The 23,396-nt window shown below is 31.6% G+C and overlaps 1 protein-coding gene and 1 long non-coding RNA gene across 3 annotated transcripts in view; both read right to left on the reverse strand.

Annotated features, from left to right (window-relative positions):
* LOC143071555 (serine/threonine-protein kinase ATR-like) overlaps positions 1–23,352 on the reverse strand; it is an 85,905-nt gene extending 62,553 nt beyond the window's left edge. The window contains exons 1-15 of one of the 2 annotated variants that reach the window (XM_076245927.1): positions 23,255–23,352; positions 15,781–15,843; positions 15,246–15,325; positions 14,249–14,428; positions 12,608–12,781; positions 12,159–12,274; positions 11,758–11,849; positions 9,242–9,359; positions 7,585–7,718; positions 6,869–7,184; positions 5,355–5,494; positions 4,771–4,882; positions 1,722–1,825; positions 1,134–1,315; positions 444–511 (exon numbers count right to left, since the gene is read on the reverse strand). In XM_076245927.1, the coding sequence (XP_076102042.1) occupies positions 444–511; positions 1,134–1,315; positions 1,722–1,825; positions 4,771–4,882; positions 5,355–5,494; positions 6,869–7,184; positions 7,585–7,718; positions 9,242–9,359; positions 11,758–11,849; positions 12,159–12,274; positions 12,608–12,781; positions 14,249–14,428; positions 15,246–15,325; positions 15,781–15,824 (1,860 nt within the window). In that variant the 5' untranslated portion in view covers positions 15,825–15,843; positions 23,255–23,352. The remainder of the gene's footprint in view (positions 1–443; positions 512–1,133; positions 1,316–1,721; positions 1,826–4,770; positions 4,883–5,354; positions 5,495–6,868; positions 7,185–7,584; positions 7,719–9,241; positions 9,360–11,757; positions 11,850–12,158; positions 12,275–12,607; positions 12,782–14,248; positions 14,429–15,245; positions 15,326–15,780; positions 15,844–23,254) is intronic. The other variant, XM_076245926.1, reaches the window with a different exon arrangement.
* On the reverse strand, positions 21,173–21,945 carry LOC143071554 (uncharacterized). The gene is made up of 2 exons (XR_012976917.1): positions 21,688–21,945; positions 21,173–21,330 (listed from the first exon to the last, which is right to left on the reverse strand). It is a non-coding gene; the product is annotated as an uncharacterized LOC143071554 (long non-coding RNA).
* Positions 23,353–23,396: the final 44 nt, after the last annotated feature.

Below are 23,396 nucleotides of genomic sequence, written 5' to 3' on the forward strand. Positions count from 1 at the left end.
ATCTTCATGAAACTTGGCATGCAGCTAGCCCTGACTATCCTGCATTTTATAACACCTGTGTTATAATTCTTAACTTAACTAATTTAAAAATATACCACAAAAAGTAAAAAGCTTCATTTTTTTTTAAATGGCCCAATTGTCATTAAGTACCTACAGAACAACCATTATTTCTAGTTTATCCTGCACAATGACGATCACTAAGACGCTTGATGAACATAAATAGTGCAAGGATACAGGCAATCCCTGCTATCTGGTAAATGACGTCATAAAGATGCGCATAATTGACGAGTTTTTTACGGTGACAGATGAACTCGAAAGTGGTCTATTAAGAAGTAACTTTTTTTTTAAATTTTAAAAATATTTTTAACATTTTATTTTTTATCAAGAAAACATAACAATGTGAATAATTTGTACAATGGGACAGGAAAATTTTTAAAACTTACAGGTAACCATGGCAAAGATAGGATCCATAGAAAATTCTGTAACATTTCTGTAACAAGATCACATGTGTCTGAAACAAAATGCTATGATGTTAAGTTTAATTAATCACTGAATCTTATTTCTCATAACAATACTTCCTTACAAATCATAAACTTTTTTGTAATGTTTGAATTGAAGGGAGGCACACAAAAAAGGCTTTCTTAGTTGAGATTCATGATTTTTAATATTTTCCTTGTATCTGTATTTCATTTTAATGCATACAATTGTTTTGATGTATTAACCATAACCTCATACCATAGATCATTTTACGTAATACTGCAGGATTAAATGCGCCTTAATAATTTTTCCTACAATGAAAGTTTAACATGATACCTAAAAGTTAAAAGCAGATGTTAACCTTTTTATGTTATAAATGCATGTTAATTTTACAGAAAAAAATTAATTGAGAATGAGTCTATGGTTCACAGATGCCCCGCTTGTAAATATGAATGAGTCAACTTTAACATATATACAGATGCAGGATTCAAATAGTTAAAACTGTAAGGTGATTAAAAGCATTGTGTATAAGATTCATTACATTTGGTTGATGCAAACTAAAATTCGAGAACTGAAACGACAGATTTATCAATTTTTCAAAGGAAATACTTAATGCCCTCTCCGTTACGGCAGGGGCATAAAATTATTTAACAAACCTTTTAGTCTTAGAAAATTTGAACAAATAGCAAGGATGTTGAGCAAGCAGGAAGTAACTGCTGACTGTTGCCATTGGTTACATTTAACTACTATGGACTGTATACATCCCTCATTTAATTGTTGAAGCATTTTTTGTTGTATCCACCAATCAATTGACTGCATATCCTCTGTTACTTGGTAACTAAAAATAATAATCATAACACATTTTTTTTGCAATCCATAGTCAATCTGTACACTATTCTCTTAACTAAACATAATGTCAATACCTAAACATAATGTTAATACCATTTACTATACCAACACATTAATTCAGAAATCATTTTATGTGCATGGTCTTTGAGCTCATTGTTTGCTCATAGCCATTGCCTAAATCTTTTAACTCTAATTTGATCTCTGTTTAACAAACTTATAAAAAGAATGCATATCACAGGCAGCCATAAACATAAGGGTCTCATAGCCATTGCCTAAATCTTTTAACTCTAATTTGATCTCTGTTTAACAAACTTATAAAAAGAATGCATATCACAGGCAGCCATAAACATAAGGGTTGTTAAAGGGGACTTATAATAACAGAAAATAAGATATACCTGAAATCTGTCTTTGTTTTATCTTGACATACACACAGATTATAACATGTTAATACAGTCTCCAATCCAACTTGTATTCCTTCTAATAATGGTATGGCTAACTCCTATACAACAGAAAATAAACAATCATCAATAGTCTAAACATGAAGAGTACTAATGTGAATTCCTGTACAATGGTGAAGTACTTGTTACAATTGTACTCAGATAACAACTACAGTGCTGACTTTTTATCTAACTAAAAGAATGTTGTTAATTTCATTTGAAAACAAACTCTTTTTTTTTTGCCTCAACTCATGAAATTTTTTAATCAAACTAATTCATAGGAGAAAAAAACAAGAGAAACTGCGAGCTACTGCTCACTGATGATACCCCCGCCGCAAGTGGATAATATTTATAGTGTAAAAATATGCAAGTGTTCATTGAGGGATGAATCTGAAAAGGCATCACACAGGATAGCTGACTTATATCAAGCCCGAAACCAAATTTCAGAAATCCTGGTAGTGTAGTTCCGGAGAAAAATGTGACGAAAAAATTTTCAACTTGGCTATCAGGCTTAAATTAAAATATTGTTTGTTTGCCCTTTACCGACCGACCCTATTAATTTGTTCCGACTGAAAATCTTTTATTTCTATTTACCAGCAATATTTTATTTTATTATTTTTTCCGTTCCTACCGAAAATCTTATATTTGTATTTCCCGCTCAAAACTTTTTTTACCGGAATCCTCGGGTTTTATCTTCCACGTTTAAGGTTAAGTACGTTTGGTATCACGTGAGCGTTTGGCATGGACACTTGCATTTAGAGATTCAAAGCATTTGATTGAAGTCGATGTTGAAAGTAGTTCATTAAAAAAAGTTCGTCCGATACAAAATTATCAACGTGTGTACAAAATATTTTGTTAACGGACATTGTATCCTATGTACAGTGATGTAGGGATGGCCTTTGGTGATCCGTAGATCAGGATGATTATGTTAACGCTGCCTTCGACCATCTTCGACATTTTATCTATATCTTACATGAATGGAAGTCCTGTAAATTGGAGAATAATTGGCAGTAAAATCGCCAAGTTTTCCTGACAGACAATTTATAAATGCGATGTAAAATACGTGACAATTGAGTTTCAAATCTTTTAAATTTTTATTGATAACACCTGGACACACGAAAATTTAATACACAGTCTCTAGGGTTGTAGAGTGGGGTGCTCATTTTCGTTAAGCATTTTCGCCATAACTTTCCTTGTTTTCTGCAGTTTATGTTCAGATTTGTATGCTTTTGAAGTCTACTGATTTTTTTATACATAAAAAAAAATATTCTTAGCTTCAAAATCTATTTCTTTGAAAAGAAATCATCTGAAAAGTTAGATTAAAGGCTAATTGAAAGTTCCTGATGTTTTGTCCAAGGGGGACACATATTCGCCGTTTTTACACATCTATTTAAAACCAAATAACTGCAGCTTTAAACAATATTTATCAGATCAATTTCTTTATAAATGAATAGCAGAAATTTCAAAAGTTTAAAGAACTGAAATTTAGGGCAATCAGTCAATCAATTAATAAGAATTACATCTTTGAAACCATTTTTTCATTCAGGAAATTGGCCGAAAATCGTTGTCTGTTTTTCGGTCCTTTGCTGTAAGTGCCGAAATTCTATCTAAGTTTAAAAAATTATCATATTTGTTATTATAATATAATTTAACGGCATATTTCTTCCTTTTCACCCATCCATTGAAGTTTTTACACCTCAAAATCATAAAACGGCGAAATTATGTCCCTGGCGAAAATTAGCACCCCACTCTATTAAGTAAAGTAAGAAAAATGATTAGTTTTAGCTCTTTTAACTGGTTGCATGGCGATGATGGTGGGAAATGCACTGCAGTGCAGTGGCTTTATATTCTAGTCATATATTCTTTTTTTTCACAGATATATCATCTCTGATAATCTAAGTTCGAATTTTTATAAAATTGGTAGAATGTCGGAATAAAACATGCGATAGATTTCACATTGTACAGTTTTTACACAAACCTTTCGTTCGAGTTAAGCGTACAAGGTACATGTATGTAGTACTGAATATCAGTTCAAGTTAAAACTCTTCAAAGTTCCAGTCATAAAAAAAACGTTGAAAATATGCTGCACAGCTCTATATTTTGATATTTGAAAACAAAATAGTAGTGCATATGAATTAACTTCACATTCTACATATTTGTTTTCCATAACTTCCTCGGACTGTTATACTAATAGTCCCAGAAACTTTAATACTTATGTAAATTAAATTTAAAAGATCATTAAAATCATACTTAAAACAAAAGCAAATACAGACAAAAATGATATCATGCAGATTTTGTATCTATAAAATAAAATATTATACCTACCTGCCTACCCATGACAAAAAATGTACCGAGCCAAGTTATTTTTTTGGGGAAAAAAATAAAATATTTTACCTACCTACCTACCCTGTTTCAAAAAATAGGGTCGGAAAAGGGCAAACAAACAATATTTTAATTTAGGCCTCAGGTGTAAAAATGATACAAGTGTTCGGTAAACAGGAAGTTGTCGAGTGATGAATCTGAAAACGCATCACACGGTATAGCTGACTTATATCAAGCCTGAAACCAAATTTCAGAAATCCTGGTAGTGTAGTTCCGGAGAAAAATGTGACGAAAAAATTTTCAACTTGGCTATCAGGTGTAAAAATGATACAAGTGTTCGGTAAACAGGAAGTTGTCGAGTGATGAATCTGAAAACGCATCACACGGTATAGCTGACTTATATCAAGCCTGAAACCAAATTTCAGAAATCCTGGTAGTGTAGTTCCTGACAAAAAAGTGACGAAAAATATTCATGGGACTGACGGACTGACGGAAGGACAGACAGAGGTAAAACAGTATACCCCCCTTTTTTTCAAAGCGGGGGTATAATAATAAAAAGAATTTTTAGTCATGTGAAAACTTAAATGTTGCATCCTCATCTTTTACACTCAGACAGTTATTTCATTGGTATTTAAAGCACATCTTTCTTTTTATTAAGGTAACCTTTCTGAAAATATAACACTACCTGATTAAGATTTTTATCAAGTTGATCAATTTGATTCTGTATATTTTGACGTAGTAACCTCAATGTTTTGGGCACTTTCCTCCTTTTTGGCTTTTCATCCATGTCTAATTTCCTATTAAAAAAAATAATATTTAAACAATTGTATCAAAATAACAAATACTACAAAGTCTGTTAGTCATAGAATTTGTTCAATTCTGTGAGAACTTGAGCGTTGAAATGGAATTCCTGTACAACGCCCAGTATCGAATAAATATGCACTAACAAAAGACTTGTCCAAACTCATTTTAGCAAAAAATAAAGGTCACAGTGGCAAATGTTTTTGATGAACAACAATGTTCAACAAAAAAAAACATACTGAAATATCATGGCCTTATATTTCACAATGAATTGATAAAAATTAACCTAATTAATGTAGGTCATAGTGGTTCAATCATTGAAGAATGAGTCTACAAAATGACTGCTGTGTTTAAATATGAAAGGTGCTTTAAAGACATTTTCGTTTTTTTTTTTATCTTTTTACTTTTACTATACAATAATTTCACCTGCCATTACAATTTAAAATAAGAATAATTTCATTTGCTCACCTTTTTCTTTTGAACTGTGATAAAGCTAGTTTACAGGATCCTTGTGTAGCACTGGTTTCCTGTTCTGGAGTAGATTCTATTTTAGCATTGACTGTTCCCATCTCAATAAGAACTAACTTAACTAGTGGAGCAACAAGGTACTGTGAAGTATTATATATATTTATCATATGTTTAGTAGTAAATAGAGTAGTTTTGCATATTTGATAAATAGCCTGCTTTTTAATCCATATCGCGCAACTTTGATGCGCACCCTTTATCGCATACCCTTTATCACACCCCTAATTTTTTTATTTATTTTTTTTTACATAAAGTCAGTTTTGGTTTTTTTTTTTGCTTAAGAAAAAATTTCCTCAAAATAGGTCAATTTTTTAAATGACGTCATTGTTTGGTATGTGATGTCACGAACGTCAAGTTTTCATATTGTATATGTGACGTCACGAACGTCAAGTTTTCATATTGTATGTGACGTCACGAACGTCAAGTTTTCATATGTTTAGTATTAAATACAGTAGTTTTGCATATTTGATAAATAGCCTGCTTTTTAATCCATATCGCGCAACTTTGATGCGCACCCTTTATCGCATACCCTTTATCATACCCTACCCTTTATCACACCCCTAATTTTTTTATTTTTTTTTTACATAAAGTCAGTTTTGGTTTTTGTTTTGCTTAAGAAAAAATTTCCTCAAAATAGGTCAATTTTTTAAATGACGTCATTGTTTGGTATGTGACGTCACGAACGTCAAGTTTTCATATTGTATGTGACGTCACGAACGTCAAGTTTTCATATTTTTTGGCGCACTAAATGTAACTATAAAAATTACAAAACACACAAATAAATACAATAATAAACAAAATATTTTTAAAACAACAGCACGCGAATTGTAAGGTAACCCAGGTGCTTCGGATAAGTAATTGAGCAGTTCTTTTAAGGCCTTTGAAACAAGACAAAAGTAGAACTGAAGGTAACCCAGTGCTATGGATCAGAAAACAGTTCATATAATATAATACTCTTCTGTTGAAATATATATATATATAAAGGCCCTGATATTGATGTCTGGGGATGATACGACATATGATACAGATTTTGCCATGTATTATTCTCTATTTACATTATTACTTCTTTAAATGATTAGAACAGATATTTACAACAATGAAAATTTAAACTAAAAATGTTTGTTTATACTATCTGTTACCATTTTTGATGGCAAGAGGGGTCTGATAGAAATTCAAACCCCAAATAAAATTATTGCTTACAAGGATCGAACATTGGTCTGCTTTATTTATGTTTTGAAGATCTATTGGGAATCATTAAATTTCATTGTAATTATACAAACCTCAAAAATTTTTAAATTGTAAATAGGGAGAGTAAGGGCAAAAGCAAAAGTCAATATAGGTGTTTTACCCCATTGTTAAATTTTTATTTAACTATGAGACCTGGTTAGTTGATTTCCACTTTGTCAAATATTACTTGAAAAAAAACATTAAAAATTATAAGGCATTTTTTTCCTTACCTGGCAATTATCTGAAGTTCCTAAAATTTTGATCAAAGCTGTTGTCAAGGACTCCATTACTGGTTTCAAAACTGTTCCTTGAAGCTGTGAACTATTTAACCTATTAATACAGTGAACTATCAACTTCATTACAGAATTTTTCATATTGGTTGTAGCTAGTTTTTTCATCTGATATGTTACTATGACAACAGTCATCTGCTGTAACATGTGTTGTATCTGAGATATTGACAGGTGGTTCTGGTTGAGTTCTTTCTGGTTGGCTTTGATTAAGTTGTCTATAACCTGACTTGTCTTCTCTTCCAGGTCTATTATCTCACTACAAAATATAATCAATGTTAATGTTCTCACTGTAACTTTACAAGCTAGTGTATAAAAGGTCTATCCAAAATGAAAAATATACTGTAGGATTAACTTTAATATGTTGCTTTCTATTAGACATGACTTGCTATTGAAATGTAACATTTTCTTTTTATCAGACACTCAGATATTTAATCTAGAAGGTCAAAGATGTATATAATATAGAAAGCATGGTTAACAAATCTGGCCTTGAAAATGGAAGCAACTGTATACTTTAAGATAATATTCAACTGCTGACTAAAAGTGTACATTATGGTTAGATTTTTTTTTTAATTCAATGTAGGTCATAATCTCTATTTTCATTTCTAAGAAGAAGGTAATGTGCTACTTGACATGCTAATAATACAATACAGTTTTACCTTTTGTTTCCACCTTCACAGCCTGAACATAGAAGTTCTATCAGTGCTGTGACACATGACAGGAAATATTTAGTTATATCAAGGGTAGGTAATCCAGAATGTATCAATAGACGATCCAATACAGTCAATGATTCCTGAAATATACAGCAAAAAATGGTTAACAAATATGCTAAGACTGAAATTTTTAGTTACTTTTTAGACCAAGATTACAATTAAAAGTTTCAAATATTAACATATATTTTCTTTTTTATTTTGACACATACAGTCAGGATTCTACTTCGTCAGAATTATCTCCCCATAACGCCAGTTCATTTTCACAATCGTAGAAATGGAAGCCATTGTAGGGATGACGCGCTACCAATTTTGCTCATGGAAACCGATAAATTTATCCACATTGCACCATTGCAATCCTTATATGTCAGTTGTATTTTAAAAGACAAATGTATCAACTAGCTAATGAGCATCAGTTAATGATCTTGTCTGCATTGATTCAACTTAAAACTATTGTATGATCGGTTGTCAGGTGGAATTTTCGAAAATTCATAAACATTTAAAAAAATTCTTATTAAAAATTTCCTGGAAGGGCAGACTAGATTTTTAGTGTATAAAGACTATAAACCCTAGTTTTCACACACAAAAAAATCATATTTTTTCAAAGATATGCATTTTCATCATCCAACTTGAAAGATTGTCGTCAAGTACTTTCAGTAAAAAAATAGATATTCGAACACACCTTCTCTGTTTTTGTGACTTTAGATAGGTATTTCACTTGACCCATATATTTCATCTTTTAGTACTGTTATTTTTTTGTGTTATAAAGATAATCTGTAGCTTTGATATATAAAAATAATGGAATCTGAAGCGAGACAATGTATGAAATAGTCTTACTTTTTGTACGATATCAAGACAAAATATTCAACTAAAACACGCCCTAGCATAAAAAGGTGCACTCAATTTTCTCTTTTTCGATACAATTGTTACCCATTTTTTGGAATTTTTTCTTGAGTCACATAATGGAAGGGCAGACACGAAAATTATTGAACTAATAGATTGATATGTTTCTGTCCATGGTAATTTGTTTTTTTAAATCGGAGGTTATGCATTTTCTTCATCCAACTTGAAAGATACCCATGTCGTCGACTTGAAATCTAATTGTTCTGCTTAACTATGTACTAGATAAATTGAAAACTTATGCAAATTGTGTTTTTAAAATAAAACACCTTGTAATTGAGAAGAAAATTGTAATTTTGTTTGTTTCTATTAACTTTTAAAATTTTTGTCACTATAGTAAACAATACAGTACAAATTTATCGCCTTCTCTAACAAAGAGCTTTGATTCTTTTGTTCTATTTCAACCGGGTTTCCAACTGCATAATAAAGATAAAACATACAATCTTAGGCAATTCACTACATTAAATAGTATTAAATTTTTTAGTTGAATAAAATCAAAAACCAAAATTCAGCACATCTTCTTAGGAATTTATTTTATCAAAAGTTTATAAAAAGTGTTAACACAAAGATTTGTCTCCCCTGTACATGTGTAACAAAATCACAAATTTTAACAATTGATGAAGCCACTGAAATCACAACCACTGACACACAAAAACAAAACCTAAGTTTAACTTAGCAAACTTAAAATTTAAAATGGATAAATAACCTTTTTCATGACAAGATCTCCCATTTCCACATGACAACACATAGAGCCCCATGCTACATGACATGTACTCTTAGCAATCACATGGGTGACATCATCTGAAGCTAACTGCAAAATCTTCCTACAATGAAAGTAGACATTTAAAGATAAAATCAAATAAATTAAAACAAGACTTTTACGCAATACCTCCAAATAGCGCTTAGTTTTTCCATGGGCGATACATTAGCATATCTAAAGTTTTATATTACATATAAAGTAAGTGAATATAAACAAGAATGTGTCCATAGTACACGGATGCCCCACTCGCACTATCATTTTACATGTTCAGTAGACTGTGAAATTTGGGTCAATACTTTAATTTGGCATGAAAATTGGAAAGATCATATCATAGGAAACATGTGTACCAAGTTTCAACTTGATTGGACTTCAACTTCATCATAGAGCTGATAGCTCTGAGGTGGAAGAAGGTGAATAAAAAGTAATTTGAATTACCATAAAAGCAGCCCCACTAACCCAGGCTGCTTTGTTCCATTTATTGTTTTTGAGATACGGAGGGACATATGAAACCCCCTCTTTTTTCCTTCAAAAAAACTAAATATCACTAAAATAAAATTTTGAATCAAAACCAAAAAGTATACAGAGTTTTAGATTAATATAACAAAGAAGTGTGTAAAGTTTTAAGCAATAATCATAAATTGTTTTTGAGATACGGCGCGACATGTAAAAAAAACCTCCCCCTTTTTAATAAAATACTAAATAACTGAAGAAAAAAAATTTGAATCATCACCAAAAAGTATACAGATGTTTAGATTAATATAACAAAGAAGTGTGTAAAGTTTTAAGCAAAAAAAAAAGAAGAAGAAGAGTTTGTTTGCACTTGCAGTTTTTAAATCCTATATTTATTAAACTAAATCAAAATCAAATGTCCTGAAATATTTATGTGAATTATTATCTTCCATCCATAGTTTGTCTTTACTTGTTTAGTAAACAAATTAATATCCATTTAGACCATTATTTACATTTTCACACAGGTAACCTAATTTGGCTATAAATAGATCAAAGCATGTCTGTGTAGAATCTCTAATCTAAAATCGTAATTGTTATAATTTTATTTCTTTATATAATCAAATTTAAATTTATCAAAATAAACATGATTGATAAAATAGTATTGCATAAAGTTTACGTTTTCGGAAGACTATTTATGTTTAGGTCATGGTTCTAGAGGCTTCTTCACATATTTGTAAACAAACCAATATTGCCGCCACACATGATTACCTTTGCACATGGGAAACATATATTTCTGACAAAAGTCAGATTTCTCTCGTCAAAAAGGATTTAAATTATATTGCAATAAATTATTCAAAAGTAGGTACATTCAGTTTAGATTATATTTCTTCTTCTATCAGCATTTAGAGTTTAATCAAAATTCTCCCAACAGCAACTTACTGCTCTTGTCAACTGAGTCTTGAACAATTTTATTAATAGATTCAAACCATTTGAAGTAGAAAGGCATCTAATTCACATGACAAAGGAAAACATGAATAAAGACAACAATTTAATGAGAAATAGATCCTTTCTATTTATTAAAAACAAAATCTTCTTGTCTGCAAATTCGTAACTTCAAGGGTGAACATGTAAACAGGGCGAGTTGTCCAGATACCAAATTCATGCATGCTTACTTCAAATATCTACAGTAAAATCATCCGGTTACAAGTAAACAAATAACGTTCATGTAGATGAGATGAAATCTAATAATTTACTTAAATAAACATGATAAAAGGGTACATATTTACGATAGTGATTGTTTTTCAATCCTAATTTACAAATTAAATGATTCAGATGCTTAATCATGTGTAATAATCGGTGTCAGGAATCAGAAGTTGTTATGAAATTGTAATACACAGAAACGAATGCGGCATACGGAGAATTCAAAGATTTTAAAGTCGGCACCATTGGCCTTCAGTCTTCTTTCACCAAAAACTTTAACCAAAATTTTAAACTGAGCTTCACACGATCTTTTTCTTTGTTCAGTGAACCGTGAAATTGGGGTCGATACTTTAATTTGGCAATAAAATTAGAAAGATCATATCATAGGGAACATGTGTACTAAGTTTGAAGTTAATTGGGCTTCAACTTCATCAAAAACTACCTTGACCAAAAACTTTAACTTGAGCTTGGCACTATCTTTTTCTTTGTTGAGTGGACCATGAAATTGGGGTCAAAACTTTAATTTGACATTAAAATTAGAAGGATCATATCATGGGAAACATGTGAACTAAGTTTCAAATTGATTGGACTTCAACTTCATCAAAAACTACCTTGACCAAAATCTTTAACCTGAAGCGGGACGAACGGACGCACGGACGAACTAACGGACAAACAAACAAATGGAGGCACAGACCAGAAAACATAATGCCCCTCTACTATCGTAGGTGGGGCATAAAAATTGAGCACTTCACAAAACATTTAAAATTGATCTGCAATTATAATATGAAAATTGAAATTTGATTAATACTCACACTGCATTTAGCTGAAGACATTCACAAATCTTTATACTATTAATTGTTAATGTCACTTGGCTTTTAATAGTTTGTGGTATACCCTCTTCTCTCTGAAAAAAATGTACAATAGTTCATCTCCTAATTGCTGAACAAAAAATTGGAAAAAAACATACAGTATAAGTATAGTCAGCTATAAGAGGCATAGACATAAAAGTTGTGAAACCAAACAACCTAATTTACAACAATTTTACACAAATTTTTGACAAATTTATCAAAACAAATACACCTCATCACTTTTTGAGTTTGATATAAACTGATTTTTTAATTCAACAGATCTTATACATCTGGAGACCATAATAACTTTACACATGCAGCATTGATAACACTTCATTACATGATTCAATATATAAATTCATTACCTTATCAGGTGGTACAAGACTTGAATTCACTGTTTGTAAGTCAACAACAAATCTTTTCAAGTCTACGCTGTAATGGTTGTTACTCTCGTACAATCTATCGTTAGCTTTAACCAAATCTAAAATATAAGACATACCGGTACTTTTCTGCACTATACACATTTCTTTTTGGGTCATCTCTTTTACAAGAAATTTATACCTTGTTTTTAATTCTGAAAAAAGGACATTGAAAAAAAGAAATCTGACCATTCATTTTATTGCACTAGCCTGTAATTCTCATTAACATCTGTGAAATATAGTGTTTAATATAAATTAACTAGCTACTTTATTTTTTTTAATTTACTATTTCAGCCATAACTATAAATTTCTAATCTACAATATTTTGATATCAGAAACACTAAGACAGAAAAATGAAGCTTTCTTTTTCATACTGAACCTAAGATGACTTTTACCTGCAATTATGTGTACGATTTCTGTTAACATGGTGCAGTAGTAGTAACCGTTTCTCCATTTCAAAATAAGGAACAGCTGTTTTATAATGTCAATACATAAGTTCTGATATGTAGCCTCAAATTCTACCTCACTCAGGAAACCAATCAATGTACACATAAACCATTTGGAAAACTCTAAAATAAAAAATAAAATGAAAATCCTTAGTATAGAAACAATATATCCTGTTATGATGATGCATTCAATAAGATCTTTAGAAAATGTGCAGTTTATTTAGACATAGTTTTCAGAAAATCTAAGAAATTGAAATACATGTACTAGATATATTTTTTTAATATTTTATGTTAAGCAGCTTTTAAAATATAAGTTGGTGAGAGTAGATCTTCAACAGTCTCTTTATTCACAACCTGTCTGGTAACTTCATTTGAGATTGAATTGTGACCTCTGGGTGTGTTCTTTATTTAATTCTTGTGTGGGGTTGCTGTCTTATTGATTTCTTTAACAAAGTCTTTTACTTTTATTGTAGTGTAAGATTCTATAACATTAGTTTTTTATGCTTGAATCACTTAGGCCGTGTTCACACCAAACTCCATGTACAGTAAACTTGTTTACAATTAGTTTAACGTACTGGCCATTGGTTTCACATTAAATTTGTTCACATCTATACACCTTGTTTAATTACCTGTACATAAGATTTGTTCACACTTGTAAACTCTATGTCATTTAAATGTTCCATTACGTAGAATCGAATGAAAAGTTTTCGGACAACTTTTCTAGCAGTAAGGGAACGACCATTTGACTCTGAATAGGGGGGATGGAAATATTCCAAACCCCAATTGGATAAAGAAAACAATTCTGGTTCTATAGATGATAAAAAAATATTCTGAATCAAGAGTTTCCCCACACATTATAGTGTTAAATGTTGTTTTTTTTTTTTTACTTTTTAAGTGTAATTTCACGGATCCGAGATACTGCACAAACAGTACATTTACCTCACACTTTTTAAGTAATGCATTTATGAGTGAACGTTGTTTGAGTAAAGACCAGTGGCAAATATTTCTGTGTAAGTCAAGTTTATTCGGAAATACCTTAATTTTCAAATGAATTATGTGTTCGGCAATGATGCTGCTTTGAGTCTTGATAAGGGCTTAATAAAGCTACGTTAAGTTTTATTTCTAAACAAAACAAATAAATATATCAAGTTTAGACAAATATTTCTGTAAAGAACTTTTATTATAATAATTGCTATAAATATCAATTTTATTCAAAAGTCGTTTCTTCTTTAAATATGCACGGTGAAACTAATGTTTTAAATGCCTAGTTTTATGTACACTGAATCTACACAAGGCCTACATCGAGTATCAAATGCATGTAGACAAAACATGATTTACACTACATGTAAACATTGAGTTTTATCAATGGGAACGTAATTTTGTTTAGTTTACGTGTGAGTTACACTTACACAACACCGAGTTTAGGTCAATGGGAACACGGCCTTATAATCATAAACAAAACATGAGTAACACTTCAACAGACTAACTACTCATCAAATACATCTAGTGCAACCCATGTTTTGAAGCACTTTTTGACATCTTCTAAAATTTATCTTATGAAACATTTTAAAATAGTACATTTTTACTTACCAAACGATATTTTCTCTTCCTCTGAATCAGTCCTGACTTGTGATAGAACTGGAGTTTCATCTCCTTGATGCTGAGGTGTAGCAAGGAATATTTCACTCTTATTTTTAGTTAGAATAAGAAACCATTGCAGGATGGTACAACACTCACTCTTATCCTGGTTTTCCTTCAGGGATTGTGCAACTAAAATCAAGAAGAAACATAATAAACATGGCTGACAATCAAGTCTGACTGTATGAGACCCTCATTGGTAGTCTAGGTTATACCTAAGAAGCAGACCTATAAAACATTCTTATAAGACAGCTATTTTGATTTGATGAACCAAAACGTTATAGAAAATCAAGTATTTAAACTTACTTTTATCTTCTTTCCTAGTGAGGAACACCAACAAAAATGTCCATTTCATTTGCTGGTGTGATTCACGTGCAGCCCATGTTATATTGTAATTAGAACATGGCTTTGTTTTCAAAGCGAAAGAAGAATGTCATATTAGAACACCTGATACATTTCATATTCATTATATCAATATTTCCATCCAATTTGTAGTTGTTAACCAACATAATTTATGTTTAAATGAATCACTTTATTCACATTGCATTATTTGATGAATCTTCGAGTCACAACATTTTTATGTTTCACAGATAAAATTTATACTATTCAGTTCTCATGGCAATTCCTATGGCACAATAAAAGCCTGAAATAGCTCTAAACGGTCACATAATTTATAGATAGTATACTGTTATAGCTATATGAGGGGCCTGATGGGTTATTTTCGTTCTTCATGATCAGCGCAATTTCGCTATCTTGATCCGTTTTTCGTCAGATTTCTTTTTTTTTAATATATTTTCTGTGAATCGTGATTGACTAAAAATCAACTTGTGAATCGTGATGAGACCCACCAATCAGGCCCCTCCTATATCAAATGCTCAAAATACAACCCATATTTGAACATTAAGTGAAATAATTGACAACAAAACAATCAATAATATACAAACTTTACCTTTTTCTGTGTTTGTGAAGAATGTCTCCCATAAAATGTATATCTTTTGCCTGCATTCATACGATGTAAATTGATCGAAACTGAAACAATAATAAAAATCTTAGCCACATGGTTACAATTCTTAGATGTTATGTGTCATACAATGTTCCATAATCATCAAATGTAATGTATGATACAGTGTCCCTTAATCAGCAAATACATTTGTTTCACTCACCTTTTACAAGACTTCCTTCTTTACAGAATCTGAACATTTCTGTATAATAATATTGTCAGGAGTAGTTTGTATTGCATGACCTCCAGAACTGTCTTAACTCTAATATAAAGTTCTTATTTATATATATAATCAAAATGTATGTTGCTAAAAATTTTTTACTTAATATATATTTAATGAGACTTAATAAATACCAATATTCATTCAATGACAATTTTATTGTATAGCAAAGAATGAAAACTGAAGTGACTCATATTGCACAGGTAAGTAAAGGAAATCTGACTTTTGTACTACGAAAAGATAAAAAAAAAATAATCTACCTACGTTTGTAATATTTCTACAACAAAATTTATATCTTCTCTGGACATGATGAATTCTCATTCATACCTGAAAACAAACAATGAGCATTAACATATTGATATTATCTGAGTTGGTCTGAGTTTTAAACTATATAATCATTTAGTCCCAATTATAGATGTATACTCTTGCATGAACCATACACATGTATGCACATATTAAGCAGGCCACCAGGGGTCTTTCTGTGTATTTTGGGGAAAAATACCCTGGTGATTTTTAACCCGAATAATTCAGTCGTTATATTCCGCTGATCTACGAAGGCTACATTAACGCCTGAACGTCTTCCTCGATAAAGACTGTCAACCGGAAAATTTACACCACTATGCAATATGGGAATTTTGATTTAAGTTGGCAGCTAAAGAAGGAGGAGTTCCGGATGTTAATTGATGTTAAATGATGTAAACTGATGTTAATTGATGTTAATTAATTATTATCGGATTTGTGTTAATTGAACACACATGTTTGGCGAGACAATTACAAGACAGTTACGCAGACTCATTATCCTGATCGCCGCCGATTTGCTCTCTCTCTCAGAGAGCAGGCGACGCGGCCAATGATCATAAGGAGTTCAAGCCCTTGTGTGGGAGAAAAATCGGACACTGAAAGGGCTTGAATTATTCGAGTTAGGTGATTTTGGGAGTTTTTTTTATGTGATTTATAATGAAATTGGGAAGACACATATACCAGAAATAATATTTGTGTGTTTAGATCATTGAAAATTATCTTTTTCATGAAATTAAGTAAGAATGTACATGATTGCTATTTACAATTTTATTTTCCATTCTTTATGTTTTAAACTTAAAAGCAAGGGAATAAACTTTCTTTTTATGATACTGCCTTATTTATCTTCAAAGACAGTATCATCAATTAACCTTTTCTCAAATATGGCCATATTTACACCACAAATTTCACTTTGAGTACAGACAAACTGTGCACCTGAAAAAGTTCAAGTACATGGCTGGACCAAGATTAATATAATTTAAATGCATTTTTAGTTTCAGAATATAAAAAAATTATCTAGATTTTGCTATCAATTTGTTTTTCATTCCTGCTGAAGGTGCTTAAATAAACAAAGTATAATATAACAAGTGAAATTTTTATGGTAACTACTGCTCACTGATGATACCCCCGCCGCAAGTGGATAATTTTAATAGTGTAAAAATATGCAAGTGTTCGGTAAACAGGAAGTTGTTGAGTGATGAATCTGAAAACACATTACACGGTATAGCTGACTTGTATAAATCCTGAAACCAAATTTCAGAAATCCTTGTATAGTAATTCCTGAGAAAAATGTGACGAAATTTTTTTAACTTGGCTATACATGTATGTAAAATCATACAAGTGTTCGGTAAACATGGTAAACAGGAAGTTGTCGAGTGATGAATCTGAAAACGTATCACACAGTATTGCAGACTTATATAAGGTAGCAATACACAGTTAGGAGTTTAGTTTTACATTTTGGCCCCTGTGGATTTTTCAAATAGGAAAGTTATTGTGTAATAAAATTTATTTTTAGACAGCGGAGTGCTAATTTAGCCTTCAAAGGTGGTTTATAAGTGCATCAAGATTATTTTTTACATGTTTTATGGGCTGTTTTCTGTTTGACAATCCGTATTTTCATAGCTAGACCGGCCATCGGTCCAGAAATTAATGTAATGTTTACAAACACTTTTTTTCTACACCAAGTTTTTGACGCAATTTTACAAAAAAATGAGATGAAAGACATATGATTTTCCTTGGATTTGCTGAATGATATATGTACACAGTTTCAGAAAAGGTATTACTTCAAGCGATTGAAATTCTACTTTTAGCCAAATTTTGGGGAAATATGTGACATCTTTTCCCCCCTTTTTGCAATATTTTATAACAAATAAATGCAGATTGTTGCCATGGATACACCCAAAAGAAATTATATTTTACCATTTTATATACTGGATATAAAATCTATGGAAGATTCTGATTACATACATATGCCCATATATGACACAAACAGTAAGCTTGATATTGCAAGAAAGCAATGGAAAGGGGATGGTAAAATTTATAAGGGCAAATTTTAATATTTTTTCCTAACTGTTTATTGCTACCTTAAGGTAGCAATACACAGTTAGGAGTTTAGTTTCACATTTTGGCCCCTGTGGATTTTTCAAATAGGAAAGTTATTGTGTAATAAAATTTATTTTTAGACAGCTGAGTGCTAATTTAGCCTTCAAAGGTGGTTTATAAGTGCATCAAGATTATTTTTTACATGTTTTATGGGCTGTTTTCTGTTTGAAAATCCGTATTTTCATAGCTAGACCAGCCATCGGTCCAGAAATTAATGTAATGTTTACAAACACTTTTTTTCTACACCAAGTTTTTGACGCAATTTTACAAAAAAATGAGATGAAAGACATATGATTTTCCTTGGATTTGCTGAATGATATATGTACACAGTTTCAGAAAAGGTATTACTTCAAGCGATTGAAATTCTACTTTTAGCCAAATTTTGGGGAAATATGTGACATCTTTTCCCTCCTTTTTGCAATATTTTATAACAAATAAATGCAGATTGTTGCCATGGATACACCCAAAAGAAATTATATTTTACCATTTTATATACTGGATATAAAATCTATGGAAGATTCTGATTACATACATATGCCCATATATGACACAAACAGTAAACTTGATATTGCAAGAAAGCAATGGAAAGGGGATGGTAAAATTTTTAAGGGCAAATTTTAATATTTTTTCCTAACTGTTTATTGCTACCTAAACCCTGAAACCAAATTTCAGAAATCCTTGTATTTTAGTTCCTGAGAAAAATGTGACAAAAATTTTCAACTTGGTTATCATGTGTAAAATAATACAAGTGTTCGGTAAACCGGAAATTGTCGAGTGATGAATCTGAAAACGCATCACACAGTATAACTGACTTTTATCAAGTCTGAAACTAAATATCAGAAATCCTGGTAGTGCAGTTCCTGAGAAAAATGTGACGAAAAATTTTCAACTTGGCTATCAGGTGTAAAAATGATACAAGTGTTCGGTAAACAGGAAGTTGTCGAGTGATGGATCTGAAAACGCACCACACAGTATAGCTGACTTATATCAAGCCTGAAACCAAATTTCAGAAATCCTGGTAGTGTAGTTCCTGAGAAAAATATGACGAAAAATATTCATGGGACGGACGGACTGACTGATGGACTGACGGAAGGACAGACAGAGGTAAAACAGTATACCCCCCTTTTTTTTAATTAACTATCATTCATGATATAATTTATTATAAACAACTTTAAATTTGTGAAGGTAAGTACATGTATCATACATGTATCCAGGGCTCACACTACTTCAGAATTATTGGGAGAAGTGACTTCTCTTTTTGAAACTGATAGGGAGAAGTGGTGAGATTTGAAAGAGAAGTGCTCATTCGCGCGGTGTGCTGCAATGTTTGGATTTTACTATAGTATAAAGGGTCATATGTGAATAATGTTCTTTTTATATCATGTTATATTGTTCAAACCATATCTGAGTATACAATTAAAGTAACATTTCAAATTAAAAGTTGTTTAAGTTTTACTAAGGTTCTTGTGAAAAACTACCAACTAAATATTTAATATCTAGACTCATACATGTCAACCTCTGACAATGGGAAATCATGTCATGACATGACATGACATGTCAAAAAGCGTGTGAAAACGCGTGACGTAGATGCGGACTTGTTAATATGAATGTGGTAATGTTCATAATTTCATACAAATTTGTGAATATAAAAAAACAATATATATTCTACTGTGAACTTTTATTGTATACACCTGGAAAAAAGTATTGCAACACCAAATTGAAATTGAATTAAAAAAAACACTCATTATTTTTTTGTGATATAATTTGGTAAAATAGAACTAGTTAAACATTATTTAAGTATCACCTGAGTTTAATCAATAAATATCGACTCGATAAGTTTTTATCTGCACATGCAGCTACTGTACCCGTAAACAGCAAAAAAGATGTTTTGATCCTCATTGTTTTCAGCACTTTAAATAACCAAGTTTTTAAAATTATGTGATTGACACCTTATAATGGGTCCTTGACAACTCTTAACTGCAGCAAGATCGCAGATTATCAGCATAAGAGAAGCAGGGATGTCGCTGTAACAACTGCACGCATTGTTGGTCATCACCATTCCACTGAAGTCGTTTTGAGAATAAAAATCAGGCAATAAACGCTGTGAAAGACCTCCCGAGATAATGAAGACCCCCTATACCATTTGCTAGAGTAAATCAAGCATAATGAAGGTTGGTCAGAAGGAAACCCATTGCATACAAGACAATCCTAAAATAAGAGTGGTGGCCATACAAGAGCCTTTTAACAAGAACTGTTCGAGATCAACTCATCGCTACTGGTTACCGTGCGATAATACCATTTCGGAGACCTTTGCTAACGAGCAGACTTACAGTTTTCCGTATCCAATGTAGTGCAGAGCTCGCTAAAGTTGGAAATTAGCATCGTGGAGGAAGATCCAATGTTCAAATGGAATTTGGTTCATCTTGCTTGGCCCGATCGTAGCCCGGCTTTGAACCATATTGAGCTTATATGGGACACTATTGGGCGGAAAGTGAGCGAAAGGACACCCCAGTTCAAACACAACATGAAATAAACAATTCCCTTCATCAGAAATGGTTGCTGCTACCTTAGCAACAAATTAGTCGATTTATGGCAGGAATCAGAAGACGTTAAGATGCGGTTATCCGTTTGAATGGAGGCTGCGCACAAAGTACTAATTCTTTGGCGTATAACGATCAACCATGATGTGAACAGTCATCTGAAGATTAATTTTGAAATGTCTGACATTGTAAAGTTCGACTACAGTGAAACTTGTCAAATGCGTTTTTTTGTACAAAAAAACACTTCATTTTGTTATTGAAATTGTGGTTACATTAATCATTTTTTTTTAAACATTTTTTTTTCGTTGCAATGCCAATGTTATCGTGAACTATGTTTCAATGATATTATACACATATTTTATTATATTCCATCAAAAAAAAGAGGCTGATTTTTCAAATTTTAAAAAATCAAGGTGTTGCAATACTTTTTTCCATGTGTATATTAAACAGTGGTCTGTTACATGTATGTTGCTTTTAAAGCACCACCACTAGGCACATATTCAAAACAACTGCCAGTTTCAAGTTTAGTTACATTTATTTGATAACATTACACAATACATGTGTAACATAGTCAAGTTCTGATCAGAATTCAGTGTCAATATCTTTATAATTGAAAAGGCTCTCCCACAGTAGGAATTGATATTTGACTGAATTAGCTTCATCAAGATTTGAAAGAATGTCATTATGATTTATTTTTTTTGGCAATGTAAAATGTCATCTATTATCTCTGCCATTGCTCCATTGCTATTGCCTGGTTAAAACTGGGTAGTTCATCAGAAGAAAGCTGGTACTATGAGAGCTGATCCAACAGTTCTGTGATATTTTTATCCCCATGGCCTGTAGAAATCTGTTGCCATATTGGATAGATTTGAAACTAAAATTGAAAAAGAAAAATGTTTTATAAATTTGATTTCCATTAGATAAACATGTTAAAATGCTTATTCAAATAGCTACATTGTATTTCTCCTCTCACATGTATTGTTTTTTTGATCATTGCAACATAGAATGCACAAATTATGCGTTACTTGGCACTCGATCATTTAAACTCGAACTCCAAACTATAATTTATAAAATCTTGAATCTTGCCGTACACATCGTTTTGGCTTAACGATCGGCACTTTAGACGACGGTACAGGCCCTGAAAGTGACCTCTTTCTGTGCCACATTTCCCCATTAAAGTGAATTTGAAAGAAAGTCACAAAATCGTTAAAACTAATCACAAACTACTTACCTTTTACAGTTTGTCCATGTAGAAAAATAAACAATACGGCAGCCAAACAATTACTTCGAATTTTTCGGTATTTATCGCCGAATAAGGAAAAAACCCGAGAATAGCGATATCACTAACGACCAAAAAATGAAAAGGACGAAAAAGCGTGTAATTGCGTGTAAAGTGGTGAAAAGCCTGTACACGCCATGTGACAAAATCCTCGCGTGTAAACTGTTGAAAAAGCGTGTATTACACGCGAATATCATGTCACTTGACATGTATGTCTAGACTAGCACTAAAAAAAAAATATTTTAAAAAATGTAAAGAAATTATACTATATCAATTACAATTTAATTCAAAACTATCTTGTGTATGAAATTCTGTGTTTCTCATAAAAAAATATAAAAGTTATAAAGCTCGGCCAAAATATATTGATATTGATAGTATAATAGTCTCAGAGACTGAGTTAAGCAACTTTAATCAATAGTTTGATACAATCCATAAAAAAATAGGGAATTATTTACACCAATCAATTAGATGTAACCAAAAGTCTCGCAATGCGTGTGGAATAAGAAAATTTTCCATTTGGGATCAATATTTTTCTGTCAGCTGTTCCAGCGGGTCCGTAGTAATTATTGTAAAAGTATGGATTTCGGTCATAGCTGGTCTGGTTCAGATCCATAGTTTAGAAATCGGTCAATGGCGGACGATTGCAAGAAAATTTACAAAAATAAACGATGTTTGACAAGTTATTTGGAAAGGAACATGACGTTTTTAATGCAATAAATGGATTAAACATTTACTGGAGGCAACTTTTATCACGTTTAAATGAAGTAACAAACTTTTTTGTCGCCGAAATTTAGGCTGATGTACGTTTTCGAGTAACAATCACCGGAACTTGTGGAAATGCACGAAGTGATAAAAAGTTTTATTTTTATCAAATAACCTGCTACACACTGCAAAGACAATGCTTCAACCTCTTTTCTTAAGATAATGAATTTTTTATGTCAGAATTTCTTTAATTATCAATAAAAAATTGATGTTTCATCAACTTGGTAAAAAATGAAAATGTCCGATGACAGAAGCGACTGAAAGCGAATATCGTCAAGTACAGGGCGACTTGTTTTTGTTTTTGGGGGTCGGGGAAAGCGAAGTGATGGTCGGGAAAGGACTTCTTCGCCCAAGTTGCCTGGTAGTGTGAGCCCTGTGTATCACTACCAGTACCTCTTTGCTTAACTATACACTTTTTTATTGTTTTTATTGTAAACAAATGGCCCACTCATTTGACAACATGGCCAGTGATATTGTTGCCTTTTTTCAAAACTACCTCTACAGTTTAAGTTATCACAGATGAAACTTTTGAACTGGGGTTATTGTTAATGTTCATGCTGTCAATATAATTACTGTCCTATGGCTATGCAGTTACATCCTAGATGTCGCATCCTGCAATTCTTTGGGGTTCTATTACGTCGTTTCATCTCAGCGTTTCATCCCCTTTTTTTAATAATTATTGTTACAAAAAAATAATTCATACAGACTTCGTCCCCATTTACAGGTAATGCCTGCCTCATATTATCTTTAAAATTACCTCTCAAGTAGATGAAAAGCTATAGTGTATAAAAAATATCTGATTATATTATTGCTGAATCTGAAAAACAATTACTTTCCCGCCGTAATTTGTTTTCCTGGTAGCCGAATTTAAATTATTGTATAGAGCTAAGGAGTAATAA

Source organism: Mytilus galloprovincialis, chromosome 4, assembly GCF_965363235.1.
Source record: "Mytilus galloprovincialis chromosome 4, xbMytGall1.hap1.1, whole genome shotgun sequence".
Taxonomy (NCBI): Eukaryota; Metazoa; Mollusca; class Bivalvia; order Mytilida; family Mytilidae; genus Mytilus; species Mytilus galloprovincialis.